We start from the raw sequence: 23714 nt of genomic DNA on the forward strand, positions 1-23714 counted from the left end.
TTAAAGCCAACTTTTGTCTTCCGCTATCGCTCTGCAAAAGCAAACTCGGAGTCAGAGTCTTTGGAGGATTTTCTTTTTGCTAATTTCAAGGCTACTGCTCTGCACTTGTGTTGTGTATTGATATCGCGAGACACTTTTTATCTCGACGAGAAATCTCGTCATATTTCATCTCCCAGATCTCGTGGCGACAAGATTTCGTCCCTACCGTACTTTGCACCTGAGCGTTCAATACTTTTAGTCGCTGGGAAATAAAGTACAGTAGTGAATACATTTAGTGTTCTCTGCACAGTCCTGCAACTACATAATGGTTCAATAGTCAGTATATGGACATTGTTTAATGTAACTCAGGCTTTAGACCTGTGGTGTAACACAAATACATGTTATGGAATGCCTTGTCTATGGTTTTTAAAATGACATTACATTGTTTACATTGTAGCAACGTTGCATTTCTTCAGTGTTGTCCAATGAAAAAATATGATATATTTACAAAAATGTGGAGGATGTAATCACTTGTGTGAGATAATGTATTTTTGCAGATGTCTGTTTCCTTCCGCTTTCTTTGTGTTGGAATCTTAAACTGAGGTGGATTTATGAGGACTACAGTATTCTGTTGTTCGGATCTCTGCATGGTAAACTGAGGCAGCTAGGTAGATCGGTCTGAATTTTCTCTCACACAACTATTTTAAAGTGACTTTGTGCGGAGCTTAGTGCCTCCCACAACGATTGTGATTTGTTTAAAGAAATGCCGATAAACCAGAGCACGTTCTTCTCCCATCCCGAAACGCTATGTGATGTGTGGATGGTCTGGCAAAACGAGACTAGGTCACTCATGACCTATGTTATGAACAATTCTGAGGTTAAGCCATAATGTGTAGGAGCTGACGGTGCAAACATGAATCTGTGAAGCTCAGGGATTAAATTCCCATGAATGAAGAGGTGGGGGTCAGTAACCACTGGGACTCCTAAATCAACAAATTTAAGATAAGTGCTGCATAGACATCAGCGACAGTATATATTGTTTCATAACAGTACAGGATTGTGCAGAAAGGTTATTAAAGTGTTGCTGGCAACATCTTTTATTTATATTTATGGTGTTGTTTATAATTGTACATGCAGATGGTTTGTGACATTCATGAACACTTTCTGTGAAACCAAATTATGTGACAACTTGGAGATTCTACTTTAGAGTTGATTAAACTGCTTTAAAGCATACTTATGGAACTCACTACCACACACTCCTAATCTTTGAAAGCATAAAACCATAGTAATTTGGGCTAATGTGCAAGTTGGTTGTTTGTTTGTAGTGTACTGTAATAAATATTTTGTCGAGGACATTTTTTTTGACCTGAGAGACATTAATGGTTGAATTGCGATCAAATAAACATGTTTCACACAGTCATTCCTCGCAAAGTGTTTCAGTAAAGTTTTGAATATTTCAGGAACTTTGACTCACACTTAACTACTGTTGAATTATTTTCAACAATCTTGGCAAATAAATGAAACAAGGTTAACTTACACAACAATGCGGCGGTTCAGGAACCAGTATTTGCGATTGTGTCGGTCATAGCCAACTGGCAGCTGCCTAATAAACGGTCTGCTCCTCTGCGCTTCTGGGATGCAGTCTGCCACACCGGGTACCTTGTGTGCCACACACACCTCACACTGCCACTCGTCCTCCGGCACTTCCTGCAAAGGCGGCTTCACACACTCCAGATGGTAAACGGCAGAACATGTCTCACAGCACAGCAGGTCACCAAGGCGATGGCATACTCTGCAGTGGTCGTCATAGGCAACCACACCTTCCGACATCAGCTCCTCACGGGCAATGTTGGTCGCCAGGAACTGGTCCACCAAAAACTGGAGAACTTTGATTTTGCTTTCCAACGGTTCAAACGGGTAATCCTCACACTCCTGGAAAGGCAGAATGTGTTGGTACTCCGGGTCACTCTCACAGTACGCCCGCACAACCTCCGGCCAGGTCATACCATCCACAAAGTACAGAGTGGAGTTGACAGAGTCCTTCACATCAGTGGGACCAAATGTGGTGTTGGAAGTATCCTCTTCTCTGAGAATAGCTTTGAGCAGGGAGATGTGGGTCTCTGCCAGCAGTGTGCACTGCTCCTGGCTGACCAGCGCCGCACAGAAATCCTCAAAGCGGAACGGGGAGAGCCGCAACACTGAGCCAAAGTTACGTAGGACTTCATAGACGGCAGACACATTAAGGAGCTGTGAGGTAGGAACCTGGAGGTCCTCAGAGGACTTGGGAGGCTCCAGGAAGGGAATGTCCTTTGCCTCAAGTATAGGAGACTGTGGTCGCAATGCCCGACTCTTTCTCCGGCCTGCAAGAAGTTATAGGAAAAGAGCCAGGAGTGATAAGAAGGGTGGCATTCAAAACAAAACAAAAAGAAAATGAAGACAAAATGTGTATATAAGATTAAAAGGATTATTGTTGCTTTGAATCAACACAGAATATTCAAATATGGAAACTGTGTGTGTTTTCACACAGGACTGGGCTACTGTATAATATGTTTACCATTTCTCAATGCAACCTAAAGGCCACCAGTGATCCAAATTTTAGGCACAGAAGTCACATTGTAAAAAAGGTCAAAAAAGCACATTCTTGTCCCAAGACAATAATAATAATAATAACAACAACAACAATACATTACTACACCCTTATAGTAAGTTGTTGTGCTCTTCTAGCTTTTCCATGTGCTAATCTCAATCTTAAAAGATACTGAAGCATAATTGTAGCGTAGGTTGCAGCATTATCTTTTCATAAGGAAATCAAATCAACAAATCATTTACAATTACACCACTTCATCCACACTGTCTGCCATTTTGTACCTTAAACGTAAACAGTAATTGCTGATATAACTACATATACACATATATATATGTGTGTGTATATGTATGTATGTATGTATGTATGTATGTATGTATGTATGTATGTATGTATGTATGTATATATATATATATATATATATATATATATATATATAACCAATAACTGTTCAGCAAATATATTTGCATTAGGTTTGGTATAATTCTGAAAACAAATGAGTGTATGTATGTTCATAGCAGTGAAAGCACTGTAATGTCAAACCCATTGGTCTTACGGAAGACCCCTCACACTCAGCTGCACAATGCTGCCATGTTCAAATCTCTTCATAAAAAGCAACCAGAGTGGCGACTGGAAATTGAGAGGTATGCGAGTAATCCCTGAACCACTTAAATGGCATAACGCCTGACCAGGGTGTAGTGAAGGGTTATATGGTGAACAAATCAAGAAATACAATCTGCATTCAAATGTTTCTTTACAAAGAACATTTTGGTTTTAAAAGAAAGAAAAATGCATCCAACAAGAAATTTCCCGTCTGATGCCACAGAGACAGCAAACTGCTTTTCTGTTGAGCAGATATTAAAATGAACACAAAACACCCAAGTCTGGATCACTCTTTCACTATTTGTCTAATCTTATGCATTTAGAATTACTTCCAGTGGCTGGCACACTGCTTCTACTGCATTGCTTTACATAACAGATATGTGATGTCAATTGAATTTTTGCAGACACCACTTTATTAACATGGCTGTCCATTAAGAGGGGCCACGGTGACTCTAATTTGTTTCCCCGATAAAACACATGGATGATAATAAGAAGGATAAACAAAGTGGTTACTATAGTAACGGTGAACCACGTAATATTGTAACGCGTTGGTGTTTGCAACAAGTGAAAAAGAGCGCCTCTCTTCAAAACAAAGTCCTGTCAAACTCACTAAGCAGCATTATGTAACAAAACTATGTCATCTGAAATCGCATTGGACACACATACAAACGTCAAATGATTGAGCGTAAATAAAATACAATTACTGATTTATTTGACGGGTAATACTATTATTTCGGTACCAGGGCCTTAGAAAAGGATACTATGGACTATTAATCTGAGGCCAATGGGAAACAATATTTACAAACTAAGTGTTGCGTAGTCTACAGTAAAAACGTCACTTACTCTAGGCTACTGTGCGCTACATAAGTTGAAATGTTGAATGAATGACATGCCTGGAAAGTGATCAATAACGACACAGTCCATACATCCCGTTTCTCCGTGTGTAGGAAAACACGTTAAATACAGCGCGCATAGAAAAGTCCGGTAAAAAACAAAACAAAAAAGCACGCATTAATTATGAAATGACAACACAAATGTGCTGATCCGACAAAAAGTCAAAAACACGAGAGCCGGTTAAAGCGTGGAGCAGATCTGCAAACCAGTGGCAAGCAGAGCACACGGTAAACAAAGGCCTGTTTCTGACTGCAAGCTCCATTTTGAACAATGCGGCTTGGTTTCTGTACTGAGCTAAAAAATAAAATGCACTTTAAGTAATGCAAACCTGCTGTGCTAAAGTGCGTGCACTGGCAAACGAACGTACCTGGGGTGCTACCGAGCGTGCTGTGGCTCCTAAAACTACTCTCGGTACAGTAGCTGGCATCATCATCATCTGGTAGTTCCTCCAGATAGTCAGAGTCGTTTCCCAAGGCCTCCTCTTCTTCAAGATCCGAAGGGTTGTCGTTTAGGAGTTCATCTTCGTCTGACCTATAGCTTAAATTATCATCCTCCTCGTCGCTGTTGTCGTCGTAGACCACCTTGGTTTGAGGCCGTCTCACTCCGCCTCTAGTGCCGCGGCTGCCTCTCGACCCCCTGCCTCTCCCTCTGCCTCCTCTGCCCCGCAATGCCGCGGCCGCCGCCGTGGTGGAGGCTCCAACTTTCCTGCGGCCCCGGGACGAATGAAAGTTCTCTCGGCCGGAGATTTCTGTATCCACCTCCGCAGAGCCAGTGACGCCGCAAACGCCGCCACTTCCACCCCGCGCTCGACCGCGTCCCCTGCCTCGTCCCCGTCCACGCATCCCTCTACTCCTGCTGCCCCGAGAGCCGCGGACTGGCCCGGGTGAACCTTCCCGCATCACGGCTGCTTGTTTGGGCGGCCTTCCTCTTCTCCCCCTCATTGTGGGAGAGAGTATCTTCTGTTCCGCTTCAATCTCGATGCTCAAATAAGCAACGCACACCGGAGAAAAGCGGGGGAGGAAGAAACCAACAGATCTGGTGACGGTTCCAGTCAAGTCTCCACCAAGCCCCGGTCTCAATTTCAGCGCGGAAAGCTCAAACTGTATGACCGGTATCCCGCTCTGGGTCGCCTGCAGACGCCATTTTTCTTCTCAGCTCTCCCTCCGTTGAAAACACAGCAGGCCCCAGAACTGCGTTAAGCTAACCACTGATACCAGAAAATATACCGGAAATACAGCACTATTTCCTTCAAAGTAAAAGCACCGCAAAAATAATAAAACACAATTTTTAAATACCCTGGTGTACAGAACATAGCATGAATATGAAACTCAAATGAATTATTAATTTGTTTTCAATGCAGCCGTTTATATAATCCAAATATAAACTTTAAACGCTTTCACTTGAATTAGTTTACTAGAACAGATCGGAAAATGCGGTTTTTATCCATTAACTTGACACGAGCAGGCCTGAGTTGATGCGAGGTCACGTGACTGACTATTCTACAATAGACGCAATTGCCGTGCTAGTTCATAAAATTAGTTATCCATGCCATCGCTTTCCGCCAATAGTACTTTATTCGCGCTGACTGTTTATGGTGAGTGGTTTCAAACACAGGTGGCTCGAGTGTATTCAATAAAACACCATCGTTCATTTTCGGCCATGTCGCCATCGTCGTCACAGCAAAGCCAGGCGAGAAGATGCATATACTCCTCACATACAGTTCTATTACATGAACCTAAATAAGTCTTCATAAAAGTTAATAGCACACATTCAACAATCATATTTGATATTACGTAAATGCGTGAAACAGCTGTAAATAATATCTTAATCAAATCCATTTTATATGACTTTTTATTTATCACCAAGGAACCGCTCCATCTTCAGCCAGTTCAGGTAACTGATATCTAACCGGAGCGATGGTGAGCTCTGCTGATCAAATCTATTCTATAATCTAGTGTGACAATGTGGCTAGCAACAACATTTAACGTTGGTGCGATCGCGACACCCTCCTGTGACTTTATCATTTGCAACTCTGTGTTTGACTTGAGTTCGACAACTGTTTTTTAATTTCTTCTTTTGTATTTTAATTAGGCTAGCTACTTCAACAATTGAAAGCACACAACTCAAGCACCTGTTTAGCGGGCATAGCTAGCCAATCTGTCATTTTTATGGATTACAATTTGTCCAAATTTGTCATTAAGGACGTATTTATAGATGGAGGTAAATAGTGTGATTACATCTCTCTTGAAATATCTGTTGTCGTGGCCGAGTGGTTAAGGCGATGGACTAGAAATCCATTGGGGTCTCCCCGCGCAGGTTCGAATCCTGCCGACAACGTACATTTTTTGTCACAAGGTATCACAAGGTAATTAGAGCTATTACTTGGACTGGATAATGTTAATCGATTATATTTACTACGACAGCATACTGAAAAACAGTAAATACAATCGTAAATTCCTTTAAAACCCTCTCAGCAGCATGTTGCAGAAGTCCGTCCGCAGAGGTTTAACGGTAGAGCTAGTGGAGTCAAACCACAGTTGTTATTCTATGTAAAGTGCACTTCACTAGTTTACAATAATATCATTTTATAATGTTAATGTAAATTAGTAAAAAAAAAATCATGACGAACATCGTTGACTTCAATTCGTCCCAAATTATTTTTTACCGCGTGGAAACGCGTCCCAGGGCCAAAAGACAGAGAGGAAAGACGGGAGGGAGGGCGACACAACAACCCATGCAGAAACAGACCGACAGGGACCGAACACCTGCACAAGTTAAAGCAAAGGCTGCAGCACAAAGCTACAGCCCAGACCTCAACGATTCAACGATGCTGAGCCAAGTGTCCAGCGTTTTTCCTGGCGCTCCATGGATACGCGCCGTAGAGAGTTCCATAAACACGACATTCAAAAAAGAAAGTGTCCACACACGGAGATATTTATCGGTAGGCGTTTTACAGCGGGTTGCATTTATTATATTCGCGGCTGTAAGTCCAGCAAATACAGCACGTTTTTGAGTTCTAGTGAGGTGAAAGGCTGACAGGTCATTCAGAATCAAGACATTGGCAGTAATAGGCACAATAACAAACAAGGCAGAAATTATGGATGGAATATTGTTCCAGAACAGACCAACGAGAGAACACTCCCAGATAACGCATGTGCTTTTATTGGGCAGAAAGTGCATAAAGTGCTGTTAATTAGTTTCATGTGGTAAGTTATGTCCTATGAATGAAATTGTAGTGAATCTGCTGATGGTCTGGATAGCGTGATATCTCCGAGATGCTGGACCATACATCATGCCAGTCAATCTCGACACTTGTTGGTCCTGGGCAATCGCGTGTCCAGATCCACTCAGTAAGAAGGAAAGTGTGGCCAGAAATCAAGAACTGATAAAGCCTGGATACCACGCCACAGTCTTTAGGCTGCACAGTAACTTCCGGACAGGATGAATGGACAAAGGCCTCTTCCAGGGGACACCGTATGCCGTAAATCTTGATTGAATGTAAAAGAACAAAAAAAGAGGAACGTGGTAGATTTGAATGCGTTCTGAAAGTCAGAAAAAGGTAACAAGCCAAAAATGTCTTTTAGACTATGCAGCCCCCTTTGTTCCCATTGCGGGGCTGTTATCGGCCTCCATTCACAGGTATTTAATTGATTTTATTCTCACAGTTGTGTTTAAAGGGAGAGTCCCAGTGCGATTTTGCATGCATTTTACAAACCCATTTTTTTTAATCAGTTTGGCATTGAGCAGACAGTTTATTTATCATGCAAATCATATTATCTGAATGGTCAAATTTTCATAATCTTGAACACGTTTACATCTGCGTCACTTATTTAATACCTAAATTACAACAAAAATTCACATAGAGTAAAACGCATACATCTTGAGTTCTGATGGCTAGCATTTGTGCAAAAAAAAGCACTTAATATTATACCGTCTGGGACAAGTGTACAACCTTAAAACCACTACATGTGAAACATTGGAAGGAGACAATATGCTTAATGATTTATTAAAAGTATAAACATTCTAAAAGAGTTCGATGACTTCAATGGAGTACTGTCCGACGTCCTTCTTCACCTTCATCTTATTGAGCTCTTGGAGGCTGCCCTCGATCTTTCCAAGCTCAGAAACCAGTCTCACCTGAGGACACAAGAAGACATCTTGGTATAAATTTCTTTCCTCATAAAAACTGCTGTAGTCTGCAACAACCTACAAGCAAACACAACCCCCACATTCAATCCTCAGATATTATTAAACCACAAAACAATAAAATAACAGAATTATGCCAGATGGCTATTTGTACTTTTTGTATGTAACCTCTTGAACAGTTGATATACAGTGGGGAGAACAAGTATTTGATATCCTGCTGATTTTGCAGGTTTTCCTACTTATAAAAGCACATAGAGGTCTGCAATTTTTATCATAGGTAAACTTCAACTGTGAGAGATGGAATCCAAAACAAAACTCTAGAAAATCACTGTATGATTATACACTGCAGATGTTTCCTATTTTCCCAGAATATTTAACATGCAGCCATTTACAAGCAGACAAGGGGGAGGACTGTTTGTTACCTGAGACTTAACAAAGCTGTGGAGGTTCAGCAGCAAGCCTTTGGCCTCTGGAGTCATCACTAGCACGGTGAAATGGGCATCCAACAGCAAGCATACCCAATCCATGATCTACAATCAAATGCAAAGAAAACGCTTTTCACTTTTTTTTAAATTTTTTTTTTTTACCCACAACCATTTCGCAGGGAGTTTCTATATAATTCCAGTGCTTTTAGATGTGTTATTTATCAGAATTTTATAATAAAAAAAATAAATAAAAAAACTGTTGGAAAACATAATGCTATAAATTTTATGCTGACTGTTTGTACAGTGGCTGAACTTCATCGAGACTGCACACAGTTCAGGTCCCAATGTGAGTCTTAGTTTCACCACCGGACACAAGCTGCACCGATATCTCAGGTGTGGCCTCCCTAATTTTCTAGTTAGACATTGAAACAAACCTGAGTCAAACTTGGTGATCTCAATCCATGCGTCTGTGGGAAAGCATCTTGGGAATATTTTAGGTAAAGGAACTGCAGGTACTGGAGGAAAAGCTGATTGGATGAGAAAGAACAGGTTGTTTTTTTTCAGCATTTATAATTGGTGTCATGAAAATGTGCAATGAAAAGTGTTAACTGAATGAGTGCTGCCCGTTTTACTTTAGGACAGGGGAAATTAACAAGCCGTTACTCACAAGAACATGTTGAGAAGAGAGATCTTTTAGGTGTGGGAGGAGGAAAGAGTCGCTGTACGCCGTCTGCAGTATCTCATTTCTAAGCAGCTTAAGTTAAGACCTCAAACAGAGTGAATTCAAACCATTGCACACCAAATAGTTTGCAATGACGCTGTATAACTATATCTTATACTTTAATTATAGAACTATATTAAAGTTTATTATCATTTGCATGATAAACTTGTAGTTGGATGACAGTTAACAAAATCTGACAGAGCGCTAAAAATAATGTGTCTGAGTGTTCACTGGCAGGATACAGTAGAACAGCCTTGTGTAGTCCCACTGGACAGATCTGTTCTGTTGGAGTTGAGGTCTTTTCCTTGTCTTCTGCTCTGGTGCCACCTACACCAAGGCCATCTGAACGGTCCACTTCCATGGAGGCGGGGCTGAAACCATTCTGCAAGCCAAGCGGGCCATGCTCTCTAGCCATTAGGGATTCCATGAAGGCGACACCGTCTGGCTCCACGCTCACTTTCTCTGCATCAACATCTGGTATACTGCAAGACAAGGTTGTTGTTGTTTTGTTTTGTTTTTAATTTTATTTTACATTACACTGAGTCAGGCTAATTATCAGATTTTTTAACAGCTAAATCCCAAATATATTTGTGGTAGTATCAAAAGGACCCTGTGGCAGAGACATCCATCAGTTTTACCTGATAAAGGCCTTAAGGCAGGCACAGGTGACAGCTTCTGGGATGTCAGGGAAGAACTGCAAGCAGAGCCGACACAGAAAGTAGTCCTTCCTCTCCAGGGCCAGGAGCACAAGGTCGGGACACACACTGTTCAAAACCGTGACGGCAAATGGTAAAATTCAACAAAAACAACACTGGTTGAATTGCTTCACCAGTATTTATAAATGCAGTTAGTCATTTAGTTCAGATTTTCTGCTTCATCATGTAAACTAACTCAATTATGACATTTGCATTCAAATGGAGTTTCAGAAATACATTCTGCAGAGTGAATACTGATTAAATCATTTTGAGAATTAACATTATCTTTCAATTAATACCTTGTTAAATATATATATTTTTAAATAGCATAACTTTACTTCCATTGCCACGCCTTACTGACCTGTGGCAGAGGCAGCGAGTGTGCACCAGCTGGGCCAGGCTGCGGGGGGTGTAGAAGGCTGGATCGTCCAGGCTCCGGAACACAAGGGTTAATGCTAGCTGCCCCACTGACGGCTGCAGGCCCTGGACGTCCGCCCTTGAGAGGAACACCTCCACCTCTTTCTGGACCTCTTCTACTGGTGCGGTCTACATTAGGAAATTAAAATGTTTATTTATAAAATTACTTTTTTTCTTTTTTAATTATTGGTTTCAGTATTTTGCCAGAGAGCCATGAAAAGTCAAATATTTACCTTGATGAGCTGCAGAATGTGGTCATTTGATATACTAGGTGCTGATTGGCTCTTATGGTTTGCTCTCTGTTTGGAAAGAGAAGAATCACACCACAGATGATACCATTAACAGGAACATTACTGGACCATAGCTCTTCAGGTGCCACCACAACACATGCAGAACATTAATACACTTTAGTGAATTGTTGATTTGCAAACATTGTCATATACCACTACAGCTAGATATTCCACAAAAAGCCACTTGCGTTAGCGTTGTATCCTGGGTGCATTTTTACTCTAGTAATTCATAATTTGGGATGAATTGCTTGAGGAGAAAGACCTTTTTACATACTAATTTATGTTACCTGTATAGATAAATCTACAAATAAACATACAATACACTAGCCTTTTAGTATCACAAATTTTCCCTTGCCACAATACATAATATTGTAAATTTTGTAAACAATGCAAAGCGATTTTAGGCAGCAACTACTGTACATCACAATTCCATATGGAGCTAGTGCCAATTAGCGGTTGTCTGGAAAACAACTTAAGTCAGTTTTCAAGGCAACAGTGTGTTTTGATGCACCAGTAATTCAGGCAGCAGCCTCTTTCCATTTATGCAAGTCGCCCTATTTTGCCTCAAAAATGTATTCATCCTACCGTCTTCCTGGTGTCCACTGTTCTTGAAGCTTTCTCTTCATGCAGAATGTTATTCCAAGATGGTACAGAAGTGGGAGCTTTGGACTCTGTAGCAGTAAGACACACTGTACTGAGTAAACATACAAATTTCCAGTGTCGAATCAGTGTTGCAGAATTATTACGAGCAACCCACTACATTTTATTGTGTCATTAACGTTTTGGTTTTATGCACGTCATTTGCACAAGTTTTGATTACAACCGGAGCAGTACAAATTTGTTTAAGCTCACCTTCAGTCTTGGCCTGCCTTAGTTTTCCCAGGGCAGACGCCAAGGAGGATTTGGGCCACTCATATGGAATTACAGAGAGGGTTTTCCCATGTGGAATAAATAACTTGTTCGAATAACTCCATAGCTAAATCAAAGAGAAAAATAAGTGAATACAAACAGGAATTACCTGTACAAGTTAACATAGTTTAACAGTGATAATACAGATGAGCACAACTTGTCTATTTATGCGTCAATATTAAGATTGTAAACTGCCATTAAGTTGCGAGGAGGGACAGTGAACCCTGTCACAGTGGAGAGCAGACACAATGCTCTACCAAAGTCATACAGTCCTCAATCAGCACCCAGCAGCTGGAAGGACAGGGAACCTTGGCCTGCAGTAATAACTAGGAGGGAAGCTTTAGTAGGTGGTCCTTACATACTCATCACAATTCATCAAAAATCATGAACAGTATATGGTTTCATACACTATTAATTAACAGAAAGATTAGATAAATTCATTTGGTGGGTTATTTGCATTTAATATGCCAAAGCGTTCCCACCTGTCCATAGATTTTGCCCGCCATCTCTTTTCCTGCCTGAAGCGTCTGGAAATTGGTATTCCAGATGCAGAGGAAGTCTGGAAAAAATTAAAGAAGCCATTTGAGAACCACATACACTTTCATCCGATAGTGGAGTCATATAGCTTCAAGTCATCATTCTAGTGGATTTATTCGAAAGCACACATGTCAAAATGAATTCCAATTTAAAGGTCCCATGACATGGTGCTCTTTGGATGCTTTTATATAGACCTTAGTGGTCCCCTAATAGTGTACCGGAAGTCTCTTTCCCAAAATTCAATCTTGGTGCAGAATTACAGCCACTAGAGCCAGTCCCACAATGAGCTTTCCTTAATATGTGCCATTTCTGAGTCTGTAGCTTTTGAGGAGGAGAGAGGGGGGGGGGCAAGGTGGAGGCTGGGGGTGTGGCCTTGACCAACTCCCACTTTGATCGTTTGAAAGCCATGATGTGTCTCTCTCTCATGGGTGGGCCAATTTCTCTGGGCGGGCAAAGCAGAGAAAGGGGAGGTAACCTTGCCCCTTATGACCTCATAAGCGGCAATATTCCAGATCGGCCCATCAGAGCTTTCATTTTGCAAAAGGCAGAGCAGGATACCCAGGGCTCGGTTTACACCTATCACCATTTCTAGCCACTGGGGGACCATAGGCAGGCTGGGGGAACTCATATTATTGAAAACCTCATAAAGTGAAATTTTCATGCCATGGGACCTTTAATAGAAATGTTAGCCTTGTATTAATTTAGGTTCTAATAATTAAAACCTATAAATTGCAACAAACACACTTAAAATATTTAGGAAACAGCTCTGGTGTTGTGCCTGCTGAGTCTTTAGAATAGTTTAGTGAAAGCTGTGTTGTATATCCCAGACTGACTAGATTAAGATCTAGTCAGATAGATAAGTCATGCTGAAAATGGTAATTTTAGTAAAGTGAAAACCAGCCCAATACTTGGGTCAATCACATCTGAAAGCACTTGTGGTCTTCATTTGAGGCAGTGTAGTTAAACATGGGATTCATTATTTATAGTGCATTTACCTTTTCCTGCTCCGGCAGAGGGGTGGGGCACCCCCACAACAGCTACATGGGCATCATCCAGGACATGAGCGGATGCAGCCTTCAGCAGGCCCTCTCCGACAGGAAGAGCCAGCAGCAGACTGCGGGGCACCAGAAGGGCCTGGGCCCCCTCGTCCGCCCCCAGGCCCCGCACAGAGACTATACTCTGGTACACATGACCGTTAGGGTCTGGGTGGAAGAAAAATGATGAGGCACCAAAGGTACAAATGATTATTGAGGCAAGAGATTAGAGGGAACTGATAACACCTATGCTGGGTATTTTGCTTGAAACATCCCACGTTTGGTTAACACAATGCATAAGTTAAAATATATCTAAAAATAAATGTACAAGTGTACATTAAGTGCTGTGAGTAAAACCACAACTCACCACTGCTGTGGTTGTTTAACACTTCATGGGTCTGTAAAGTAACCTGCAGTGTGGAAACTATACCCAAACAATACAAACTGGCACTGTGTAGGTCAGGCTTTGGAATGCACCCTTTTTACGCATGTCCTTTTTAATGCAAACCTTTTATTTATTTCATGCCACCCACTTTGTTGTGCACATTTTAATTCCCAGGCCCACGAAACTAGCTTGTACTGTCAAACACTGGCACTAAGAATATTTTCACAGGAAATGCAGGCTTACAGAGATAAAGCAGACGGATGTGTTTATCCCTGCAGGAGGCAGAGAAGCTGAGCGGGAAAAGACCAGGCTCCTCTCTCTCCAGCCGATACCTCTGTAGGGTATTGGGATTCAGTCTGTGCAGGTAGAGGAAATGATCTCCTTTCTGTGGAAAGACATTGACAGCCAAGGCAAACAGGCCTTTAGAAATACCAATAACCAAGATTTGATGCACAGGTCCACGAAGAAAATGAGGACAGACAAAATGACAAAAAACCCATTTCATTCACAAGCACATAAGTATGCCCTCAAATTACTTTCCTTTACAGCATAGCATTGTGATAAGTGTTCTTGAAACAGAAATCGTTGAATTGAAGTGTAAGTATGCGTTTTTCGTCAAAAGCCAAAACAATTAAAAAGATTTCACCTGTTCAGTTGTGAAGATGACAACCTGCTGGGACTCAGTCACTATGTTAGTGCTCCACCTAAAGACAAGAAGAACAATCATCAACATGCAGGTGATCATCAACAGGTGAGACACAGCCCAGCACTATCAACCTTGTTACTTAACAATTTGAAATGCAATTGTCTAGTTAAATTGCTTAAATTTAAATATATCTTCAGGCAGATTCTGAATCCTTTTCTCAATCCAGATTGTAACACAAGAGATTTAATGGGGCTGTTTGGCAAAGTGATACCGACCTAATGACTTCTTCTTGAGCTAGGACTTCCTCTATGGACTGCTGAGGAGCAGAGAGGAGAGAGTCCAGGAGCCTGACAGCTCCTCTCTGGAACAAAACTACAGGCTCCCCTCCAGCTACACAGTGGACCCTCCAGATATCTGATGACACCTGGAGAGAATATATACACAGGACGCAGGAATGACGATGTGTTCAGTCTTGTCACCCAATTGAGTGGAACAGAAACAAACTATTACACCAACTTCCATGTGAACAGAAGTCATCTGAGCAAATATCTTTTGAGCGGCTTGAAAGCAAAATGCTCCATCTCATACAGTATGTTAAGTTATCACATATAACAATGTACCATGTTAAAGATTTCAGCAGTGGAAAAAAAATTAACTTCCTTGTAGTTTTGGTAACCTAGCTTAGCCACAATGTACATGTTCAATTGGAGCTGATACAGAGTGCTTAGCAGTGTGAATAAACCATTTCCACCAAACCAGTATCACCAATTGTATGACACGCCTCATCGCTCTCTAGAACAACAGCCTTTTGCCTTTAGACGAGATCAGACAACACATTGTACAAACAAGTTCACTTACTGTTGCTTTGAAGGCCTTATCTAAGAGTATTTCTTCTTCCTTCCAAATTCTGATCACCTTAAAAACACAAACAGTCATTACTTTGTGATTGTCAGGCAGGTGATTCTGGAAGGTCAGACAAAGTGAACAGGTTAATTTTACAAGGACAACATAAATCTGCAAGGTGCATGGGCGTTAGTTGAGTCTGAAATGTGCTGGGGACAGAAGTGCATTTTTTTGTGTTGGGTACAATGCTGCATCCACTTTATTTCTCTTTTGCTCATGTCATGTTTTGAAAGATTCTGTTCTGTAGCTTGCTAGTGTAAATGAATAAAAATGTTTAGAAAAATGTGCTGATGTACAACACGTTTTATTAAGAAAGCCTTTTCAAAAAGCACAAGACGAATGACCCACTATGTTCTGCTACATGTATACATGTACCATGTTGACAATGTGACACGACATCAGACTCAGAGACAGGAGGTACAAAAGGAAAGAAGCGTGTAGCCAGCGCAGCAGTAGAACGGCTGTGCCTGTGCTTGCCCTGTGGGAATAGAGATTTTTGAGGATTTGCTGGAAACAAACTACTTTATTCTGGTTTGAATACTTAAGGTAAGAAGTGATTGGTTGATTTTTGTCCAATTTCAAAACGGACAGCAAGTGAGTGGTGCTCTGTTCAAATGGAGATTTAAGCAAGCACAACAACGCCTTGCCACAACGACAATGAATAAAAGTCTACCTTGCCGTCTGACACTGCCACATATTCCTTGGTCTGGGAGTTGTAGACTGCAGAACAGGTCAGAGTCTGTCCTTGTTTCACCGTCCAGCTGCTCAGGGGCTTCTGGTCTGAAACCTGTCTCACACACACACACACACACACACACACACACACACACACACACACACACACACACACACACACACACGTAAACTGTGTGACTAATAAGGGAAATTCTGAAAGTTTACATTTACTGAAAAGGAACTGCTTGGTGAACTATTAAGTGATATACGTAGCTGTACATTAGATTAATATGCCCACTGTGCTTAACAATTCATCATTAGTTAGCAAGCTGCCTACGTCTTACGCTGGATACAGTTACCGTTAGCTAACATTAGCCCGTTTTGTAGACTGTATTGTTTACGAAAAATGTGCGACACTTACGATTTTCAAGCAAAAAAAACCTCAAGGTACTATCACAGTTAACTGAGGTATCGGTCTGGTCTTGCCTTGACTGTTTTGGTGTCAAAGCAAAGAACAGCCGAGGATGCCAACACGAGTTAAACAGGTCGAACTGATCAGCTGGTCCAGGTTAGAAGAACCGCCTCAAAACAAACGTTAAACGTTACCTTGTAAAGCGTGACGGATCTGGTTGAGTCCGTGACAATGACATGGTCGCTGTCTCTCTCCGCTTCGACACCCTGAATGCCTGAACTTAACAGATTTTGAGCTGGAGCAAGTCCGCACAACGTGTATCCCTCATACAGCGCGGCCATGCTGGACGAGAAGAAAGTTGAACTCGCTAGATCTCGCGAGAATAGATGATTGTGTCAGAGGCCACCGGAAGCGTTGTTTTTTTCCCCTGCACGTACCGTGCTGGGATCGGCATGTGATTGGCTCGTACTGGTTCTCATAATACATCCATGGTATTTTTTTTCAATTAATTTAAGTGGAATTATTTACTCAACACCTGGCCGCCACAAAACATTGCATGTCATATTTATTTTGTAAGAAGACGATATTCATAAGATTCAACAAGTTTTCAGTAGGCTACATGTTTTTTACCATAGACAGTTTAAGAAACCAACCAACCAACCTACTGCGCAGCTCCAGCTAGGCTTGAAGATGTAGATGTGACGTGAGCAACCTGTCTGAAAGTTGTAAGTCTTCTGGTAGCTGTGCCAAGAGAAATCTCAATCATTTCCAATCTTGCAGAAACGGAGAGCATATAGTATAATGACATAACATTGTCACATGGAGGTATAGCACAACATTCTGTACCCTGTATAAAGGCGTTTTCTATGGCCCCCTCCCCCCATTCACAGAAATATTAATTTTAGCATCTTTTTTGGCCCTGGGTACTCAGTCCCCTTTTCCCCCCAGTCTGACACCCCTGTAGGCACAGGCTAATTATCGCTTACTAAAACGCTAGTTAACATTAACAATTAAACCTAAACAGCTAATGTAAGTCAAAACTGCCTGCACTATGTGACGATTAGTCGCCTGGTTTTGACACAATCGTTAGCCTATTTTTACAAAAACATCTGCTACAGAGCCATAACGTGAGAATCAAGGTAATGGAGCCTTTTATACATTGTTGTGTTTCAACTGATGTGAAAATGAATGGCAGTCAATGGAATGCTAACGGCAGGTGAGCATTAAAATGGCGCCATAGAAGCTACTCTTTGTGAAGGCTGGCTTACCCCCTTGGTTTTTACAGATAGATCTAGCATCAGAGTTCCTGTACAGAGAGCCCATAGCCCATTTTTACTGATACAGATATATTCCAGAAAATTATGTTTTCTGTCAGACCAACACAGGCTGGACAAAGTATGTGAAGAATATGAGTCAATGAATCTGAGTTGGCCACTAGGTAGAGGCAAACAGCCATCAATGGTAAAGATGCATGAGTAAACTCTTTGTTACTGACCAACAGCTGCTTTATTAGACTGGATTTGTGAAGAGCAAGCCATTTTTTATGAGATTTAAATTATGTTTTGTTGAGTTTAAATCCTATCTTTCCCCAAATAATTAACTGCACTGTTACAGGCCCATGCCATGGGCCTAAGTCTGACAACAGTTTTCACTTCCATAGCATCACAGCTTTTGCATTATTTTTCACAAATCTTATAAAAAGTACAATAAATATAATACAATAAAAAGACTAGGCTCATGTACATCTCAGTGAATATACTGTATCTTTGTTATATTTAATACTGCCCCCACATTAAACAAGCAAACCTCGTCCTGCACCAGACTGTATGAACAGTTCATTGTGCTTGAATATTACGCACCATAGCTTTAAGAAATAGAGTTTTGTTCTTCTTTGTCTCAGTGTTCGGTTCCTACAAATCTAGTGGTTATTTATTTAAAGTTCAAGAAGACTGAACAGAGATAAGAAAACCACAAAGACAACCGGAACAGACCAACACAAAATATATTATATTGCAGCAGTTTATTAATGTTCAGAGAAGGAATCTGCAGCTGTTTCATCAGCACTGTGTGATTTCTGATGGTAAACCTGAATTAAGGATATAATCCAGATTGCTGGGCTCTAGAAGAGAGAGAGAGAGACACACACACACACAGATATAGAGAACAGGTTAGAATGCTTACACGTAATATAATAAAGGGACGGATCCATAATAAGTGTTTCTCTTTTAAAATCTAAGGAAGAGATCAAGAGAATATTGACCCAAAAAGCACCCCTGTGTTCCGCCATGATTAAACTGTGGTCAACTGCATTGACATTTTTGTTGTTGTTCCTGTTGCTGAACAGTGCTTGACATAACTACTATCAGTTCTGAAACAAATTGAAGGAAATATAAGATCGTGAGAAGAAATACTTTTGAACTCAAAGGAACATTAAATACCTGGATCATATACTACTCCAGCTGTTCTGATAGTGGATATATTTTATGTTATATAGAGTTTTTTAAACAGTCCCTTTAAATTCATTAAAATTTGACAGTTGAGATAGAGCAATTAACAACTTTAATTTTACAGCTGACACTTCAAAGCTGCTGCTTCTGTAAGTGATAGTAAAATGACAAATATACAAAAACAAGGAATTTAATAAAATAGAATAAAAGAATGCCTATCTAGTATTTTGGCTATTGGGCTCTTTTTTGAGACACATTGGACTTGTTTATGAAATATTCCTTACGCTCAAAGCATTCAGGGATTTTGAGTTTTCCATCGATGCACTGGGTTTGCACTGCATAACCACAGTTCCTGGTCTTGTCCATGCAGTAGACTGAGACAATTTCTTTGTGTAAGATTGTGTTAGGAAGTAGGTCTTTGATCCAGATTTTTTGTCCTTTGTATAATATCCTTGCTTTATGTATGCCAACACTGCAAGGAGCTGTAAGTCACAGGGAGAAGAAAAACATTATACTTGATACAGTATAGTGGTGGTTGTAATGTTTTTGTGTCACTACACAGGAAATTGAGAGGGGTTAGCTGCAATATATTAAGCGTTCTTGTCATTTAAGAAATAATACTTAAAAACATTAGTAGGGGCTGATATTTAAATGGGAAACTTGTTCCCATATAACAGTTGAGGGAATTTGTAAAAGTTGATATTAGTTGGCATCTAACAGTTTAATTTAAATGCAGAGTTCCTCAAACAAGCATTTCAACTTTAAAAAGCATTTCCTATTGTATTTTAATTGTAATGGAATTAGGCTGGGATAGAATTATCATCAACGAATGTCTATTTGGAACAGAAATACATAAATCTAAACTAGAAAACACGTGAAAAACATTCTTATGCCACATTTTTCTAAAAAGCTAAACTCTCGAAACAGCTACAAATAGGTCTCAAGTTAGTGCCCCACAGGATGACCCAAGAAAGGCAGCTACCACCAAAATGTACAGGTAAAACAACTGGAATATGGGTTGAGGCCCTACCTTTGCAGGATGGCTTCTCAGACCAATTCCCATTGTGCTGACAAACAATCTGGAGGCTTCCTTCAAGTACATAGTCGCCAATGCAGCCGTATTTGATCGTTTCCATGTAATCATAGTCTTTCTGGTCGTTCCTCGACATGTAGCCTTTGTCAATGTTCTCCGGTGGAGGGCAGGTCACCACTGTAAATCGAACAATTTAGTCTATTCATTAGAGAGACTCTACTAATGAACATAGCTAGACATGATATTGTCCACTATATAGTTTCATTTTTTTTTTTACTAACTGTTGCAAGTTACAGACCAAATGTGGTACAATTTCATCTAATTTTGTTATTAGTGTGTTGTCTGTGTCAGCTCCCACTGTTTTTTTTTTAAATGATGCCCTTTTTTAAAATTATGCCCTTCTAACTGTTTTACTTTCCAATAGTGTTAAGAAAACTCCCCACATCCTCCCAAACTGTTTTGCAGACGGTTTCTTTTTTTCTATACCTATATCTATATTCATCCAATTATTGAATTCATTGAACCTAACATTACAACTTTTGTAATAATATCTAGCAGCCGAAAAGGCACTATTCATCCACTGATATCCTCACTTATCTCTGAGTCAGTTATTACTTATATTATATAAATTATTTTGTTTAACTCTGACCAGCGGGGTGGAATCAAATTACGGTAGGAAAGGTTCTGTTTTATGTATTATTCTGTGATCATTGTAGACTTCTTCTATATGTGGTGGTTCAGAAAAACATGACACACATCAAATTTGGACGAACTGTATATAGGTGGACCTTATGGTGAGATTGTTTTCACATCAGCGTATACTAAGATCAAGAATAAACTTTGAACCTCAGTTTTTTAAAGAAATTTGACGAACAGAAATCTCAGCACACTTGCAACAGTACAGTACACGTTCCATTACTAGAATATTAACAGGTTGTTTGGTTTGCTTTTACTTATCCTACAGTAACACTTTGAAGTTGTGGTTGTAATCAATAAATACTTCTTGCAAAGCCACAATGACTCCTCTTGGTATTGACTTGGGTATTATTACAGCAACTCCTGCTTTTCAAACCTTTATACCTCGACATTCGGGTGTCTTGGTCCATTTGCCACTGACAGTGCACTCTGCTCTTGCGTTGCCAAAAAGTACGTATGGGGGCCTGCACGCGTACGTCCCTTTGACACCATAATCAGTGGTATTCCCTCTAATTGTCTTGTCGTAAATTATCATCCCAAACTTTGGGATTGGAGCGAGACCACAGGACACAGCTACAAGAGAAGAGACATAATATGACAATTTATGTGTTTACAATGATTACTTCACTGTACGTGTCAGTTTCTGTCTACTGTCTGTTAGTATGTATGTATTATTTTGTACTTACTTACTTACATTACTTTACAGCTGCTTGGTATAATTGAGTGATAGCTTAGTTGTGGTACATTTCTAGATAACAAACACAAATGTGTTTTCACAGGCCTAATATCAAGTTGATGGAAATAATTTGAAAAAAAGAGACCACAGTAAATTAAGTAAAGAGGAACTGTCTGTTTATGTTTTCTTATTTATTTTCCTGGTCTTGTGGAATGATATAGGTAATTACATACGCATGCACTCCGGTACTGATGTGCTCCATGTTCCATTGGCAAGGCACACAGCAGTGCTGTCTCCAGTCAAGGTGTACCTGTGCAGAGCCATATCATTCAGTCATTTTGTTCTTAGATTGCTAATACATAGACATGATGGTTGATCTAAATCCTATTGAAGGCATTTGAAGCCAAGAATTGATGGGTAAGAGGAATCTTTAAACAACGGTCAAATCATGCACACAAAATAATTTGATTTATTGGTCACTTTACCTACACATAGAAAGCACCTAAACTATGTGTTTTCAAGAGATAGCTCTGTTTGTTGTGTACACTGATGCATAATCAAACTGCATAAATGCAAAAGTGGGAAAATGAGACCTCAAAGGTATTGACAGTTGATTGGAATTACACTATGTGTGCACTTGGCACCGTTGGTAAAACAGATTACATAGATATTAAATAAAATGTATTAAAATACTTGCACTTTAAATGGTTGAGGATCTTTACTTAGCACAAATTACTGTTTGCCCTTTTGATATGTTATGGACTAAACTGTTGATGAAGATTATGATTTTGTTTTCCGAACTTTTAAATCTACTAAGAGGATAATGTTAGTAGCCTACATTTTACTTAACATGCTTTACTGTTTGCCTGATTAGAAGTTCATCATTTGCATTTTCAAAAACCCCCCAGTGAATTAGGGACAGCAAGGGTCCGAGAGAGCATATTACACATGTCTTACAATTAATTTCAACAAGATGTTCTTGTTTTACCCATCATCACATGTGTAGTTGATCATACTCTGGAACACAGTATCCTCATAGTACAGCTCTCCATTAGACAGTGGATCAGGATGGGGACACCTTTTTGCTGTAGTGGAGAATACAGTGCAGAGAACATGTGTAAACAAAAGCTTTTGCTATTTAGTTATTCTGTTAATTATAATGAAAACATAGAAAGAGATGTTTGCTGTACCTGCTGTAGTTGCATCTTCTCTGTTATTTATTTTGCAGATAAACACATTACTACTAACTCACTCTTTAGTCCTGGATACATTTATGTGCAACATAACAGAGAAACATACAGAATGTTTGTTAAAGCAACATGTGCTTATCTATCTATTCATACTACAAACGCTATTATGAATGAAAGTAGCGGAATTAAAATCTGTTAGAAATGGTTCACATTGTTTTACTTTACTTGTTTAATAAATGTTCTTTAAATAATCTACAAAAGCATTTCATTTGTCTATGCCTCATCAAAAATAAGTCTTCAGTTATAGTAAGATTGGAAAACTATCAAGGATATTCGGCATAATCAATGATTGCAAGGAAAATGACATACACTTTCCTACACATAATGTATATAACTATAATATGTACTGTAAAAGTTTCCTAAAGTGATGTTTGTTTCCAAGATTACTGTTAAGTTTGCAGTACAAGGCGATATGTCACATGAAGACCCACGTATGCACATTAATTTAGTTGTCGTCCATTTTCCACTGGCAGCGCAGACAATCTTCCGAGGGCCAGACACGGGGGTGTATCCCTGTTTGCAGGACAACACTAACTCCTCACCAGGGCTGAAGTACCTCTGGAGCCCATCTGTCTCAATGTTGGCAGCCAGCTCAGGCCTAAAACATACTTCAAGGACAAACAGAAAATTATGCATAGAATCTCAAATTGCTTTGAAAAATATCTAAGATTTAAGCTACGTTATCCAGCCACAAAAGAGGGAAGGAAGGAAGAAAAATGAAGAAATAATAATAAATACCATTGTCTTGTTCAGATGTCACGATAGTAAAAATAACAAATGGAGATAGCAGAAACAGAGTAAGCATGTGTTCCATCCTTTGTAGAAAAGTCGGACGCTCCTCGGTTCTTTCCAGTGGCCTCTGGTTGAAATACTGACTCTCTGTCCCTTTTTTCACTGCTGTTTGTGTTTCTCAAAAAGTAAACAGATAAGAGCAGCATGAAGTAACTGCTTATAAGCAATCCCTGTTTTGTTTTCTGCTTTTTTTGGCTTGCTTTTTGCAATAATAGACGCCATTTTTACTGGAATTGAAATGCTCCAGCTGTGGACTTTCCCTTGTTGCTGCAATATTATGAAACACCAGCCCATTTGGCCCAATTCTTCCATTGCTTCACTTCACACTAGAGGGGTCGAGACACATTAAATCTAAAATAATACAATAGCATGATGAGTCATTGCTGACAAATTCATCATGTTAATGAGTTGTAAGAATCTGTATTTCCAGAAATTCCAAGAAAGTCCAACTTGTGGCCGTTATACAACTTGTGGCCGTTATTATATATATATATATATATATATATATATACATATATATAATCACCTCTGTGGGTTGTTCACACAATGACATCACATTAGAGTG

General features: G+C 40.0%; 3 protein-coding genes, 2 long non-coding RNA genes and 1 other non-coding gene across 13 annotated transcripts in view; 3 read left to right on the top strand and 3 right to left on the bottom strand.

Moving 5' to 3' along the window:
* LOC116670708 (nucleosome-remodeling factor subunit BPTF) overlaps positions 1-5246 on the bottom strand; it is a 75602-nt gene extending 70356 nt beyond the window's left edge. For all 7 annotated transcript variants that reach the window (XM_032501384.1, XM_032501348.1, XM_032501374.1 and 4 more), the window contains exons 1-2: positions 4428-5246; positions 1517-2339 (exon numbers count right to left, since the gene is read on the bottom strand). In XM_032501384.1, coding sequence (XP_032357275.1) covers positions 1517-2339; positions 4428-5001 — 1397 coding nt within the window. In that variant the 5' untranslated portion in view covers positions 5002-5246. The remainder of the gene's footprint in view (positions 1-1516; positions 2340-4427) is intronic.
* On the top strand, positions 4159-8753 carry LOC116670766 (uncharacterized). 2 transcript variants are annotated; one of them, XR_004327115.1, is made up of 2 exons: positions 4159-4287; positions 8575-8753. It is a non-coding gene; the product is annotated as an uncharacterized LOC116670766 (long non-coding RNA). The 2 variants fall into 2 exon arrangements; XR_004327114.1 differs by lacking the exon at positions 4159-4287 and adding an exon at positions 5372-5953.
* trnas-aga (transfer RNA serine (anticodon AGA)) lies at positions 6316-6397 on the top strand. Its single transcript has one exon. It is a non-coding gene; the product is annotated as a tRNA-Ser (tRNA).
* nol11 (nucleolar protein 11) lies at positions 7793-16650 on the bottom strand. The gene is made up of 18 exons (XM_032501398.1): positions 16450-16650; positions 15842-15955; positions 15124-15180; positions 14541-14689; positions 14266-14323; positions 13863-14004; positions 13196-13402; positions 12146-12222; positions 11607-11730; positions 11340-11425; positions 10698-10763; positions 10409-10593; positions 9991-10116; positions 9595-9834; positions 9299-9377; positions 9066-9158; positions 8629-8736; positions 7793-8197 (listed from the first exon to the last, which is right to left on the bottom strand). Exons 1-18 carry the CDS (start codon positions 16594-16596, stop codon positions 8084-8086), a joined length of 2172 nt encoding a protein of 723 aa, XP_032357289.1. The 5' UTR covers positions 16597-16650; the 3' UTR covers positions 7793-8083.
* Positions 8878-20215, top strand: LOC116670759 (uncharacterized). Its single transcript, XR_004327113.1, has 3 exons — positions 8878-9180; positions 16105-16112; positions 20201-20215. It is a non-coding gene; the product is annotated as an uncharacterized LOC116670759 (long non-coding RNA).
* LOC116670752 (beta-2-glycoprotein 1) lies at positions 18161-23341 on the bottom strand. The gene is made up of 8 exons (XM_032501412.1): positions 23096-23341; positions 22789-22965; positions 22096-22192; positions 21341-21417; positions 20816-21004; positions 19733-19912; positions 18987-19184; positions 18161-18374 (listed from the first exon to the last, which is right to left on the bottom strand). Exons 1-8 carry the CDS (start codon positions 23169-23171, stop codon positions 18313-18315), a joined length of 1056 nt encoding a protein of 351 aa, XP_032357303.1. The 5' UTR covers positions 23172-23341; the 3' UTR covers positions 18161-18312.
* Between the last annotated feature and the right edge of the window lie 373 nt (positions 23342-23714).

This window comes from Etheostoma spectabile, chromosome 2, assembly GCF_008692095.1.
Source record: "Etheostoma spectabile isolate EspeVRDwgs_2016 chromosome 2, UIUC_Espe_1.0, whole genome shotgun sequence".
Taxonomy (NCBI): domain Eukaryota; kingdom Metazoa; phylum Chordata; class Actinopteri; order Perciformes; family Percidae; genus Etheostoma; species Etheostoma spectabile.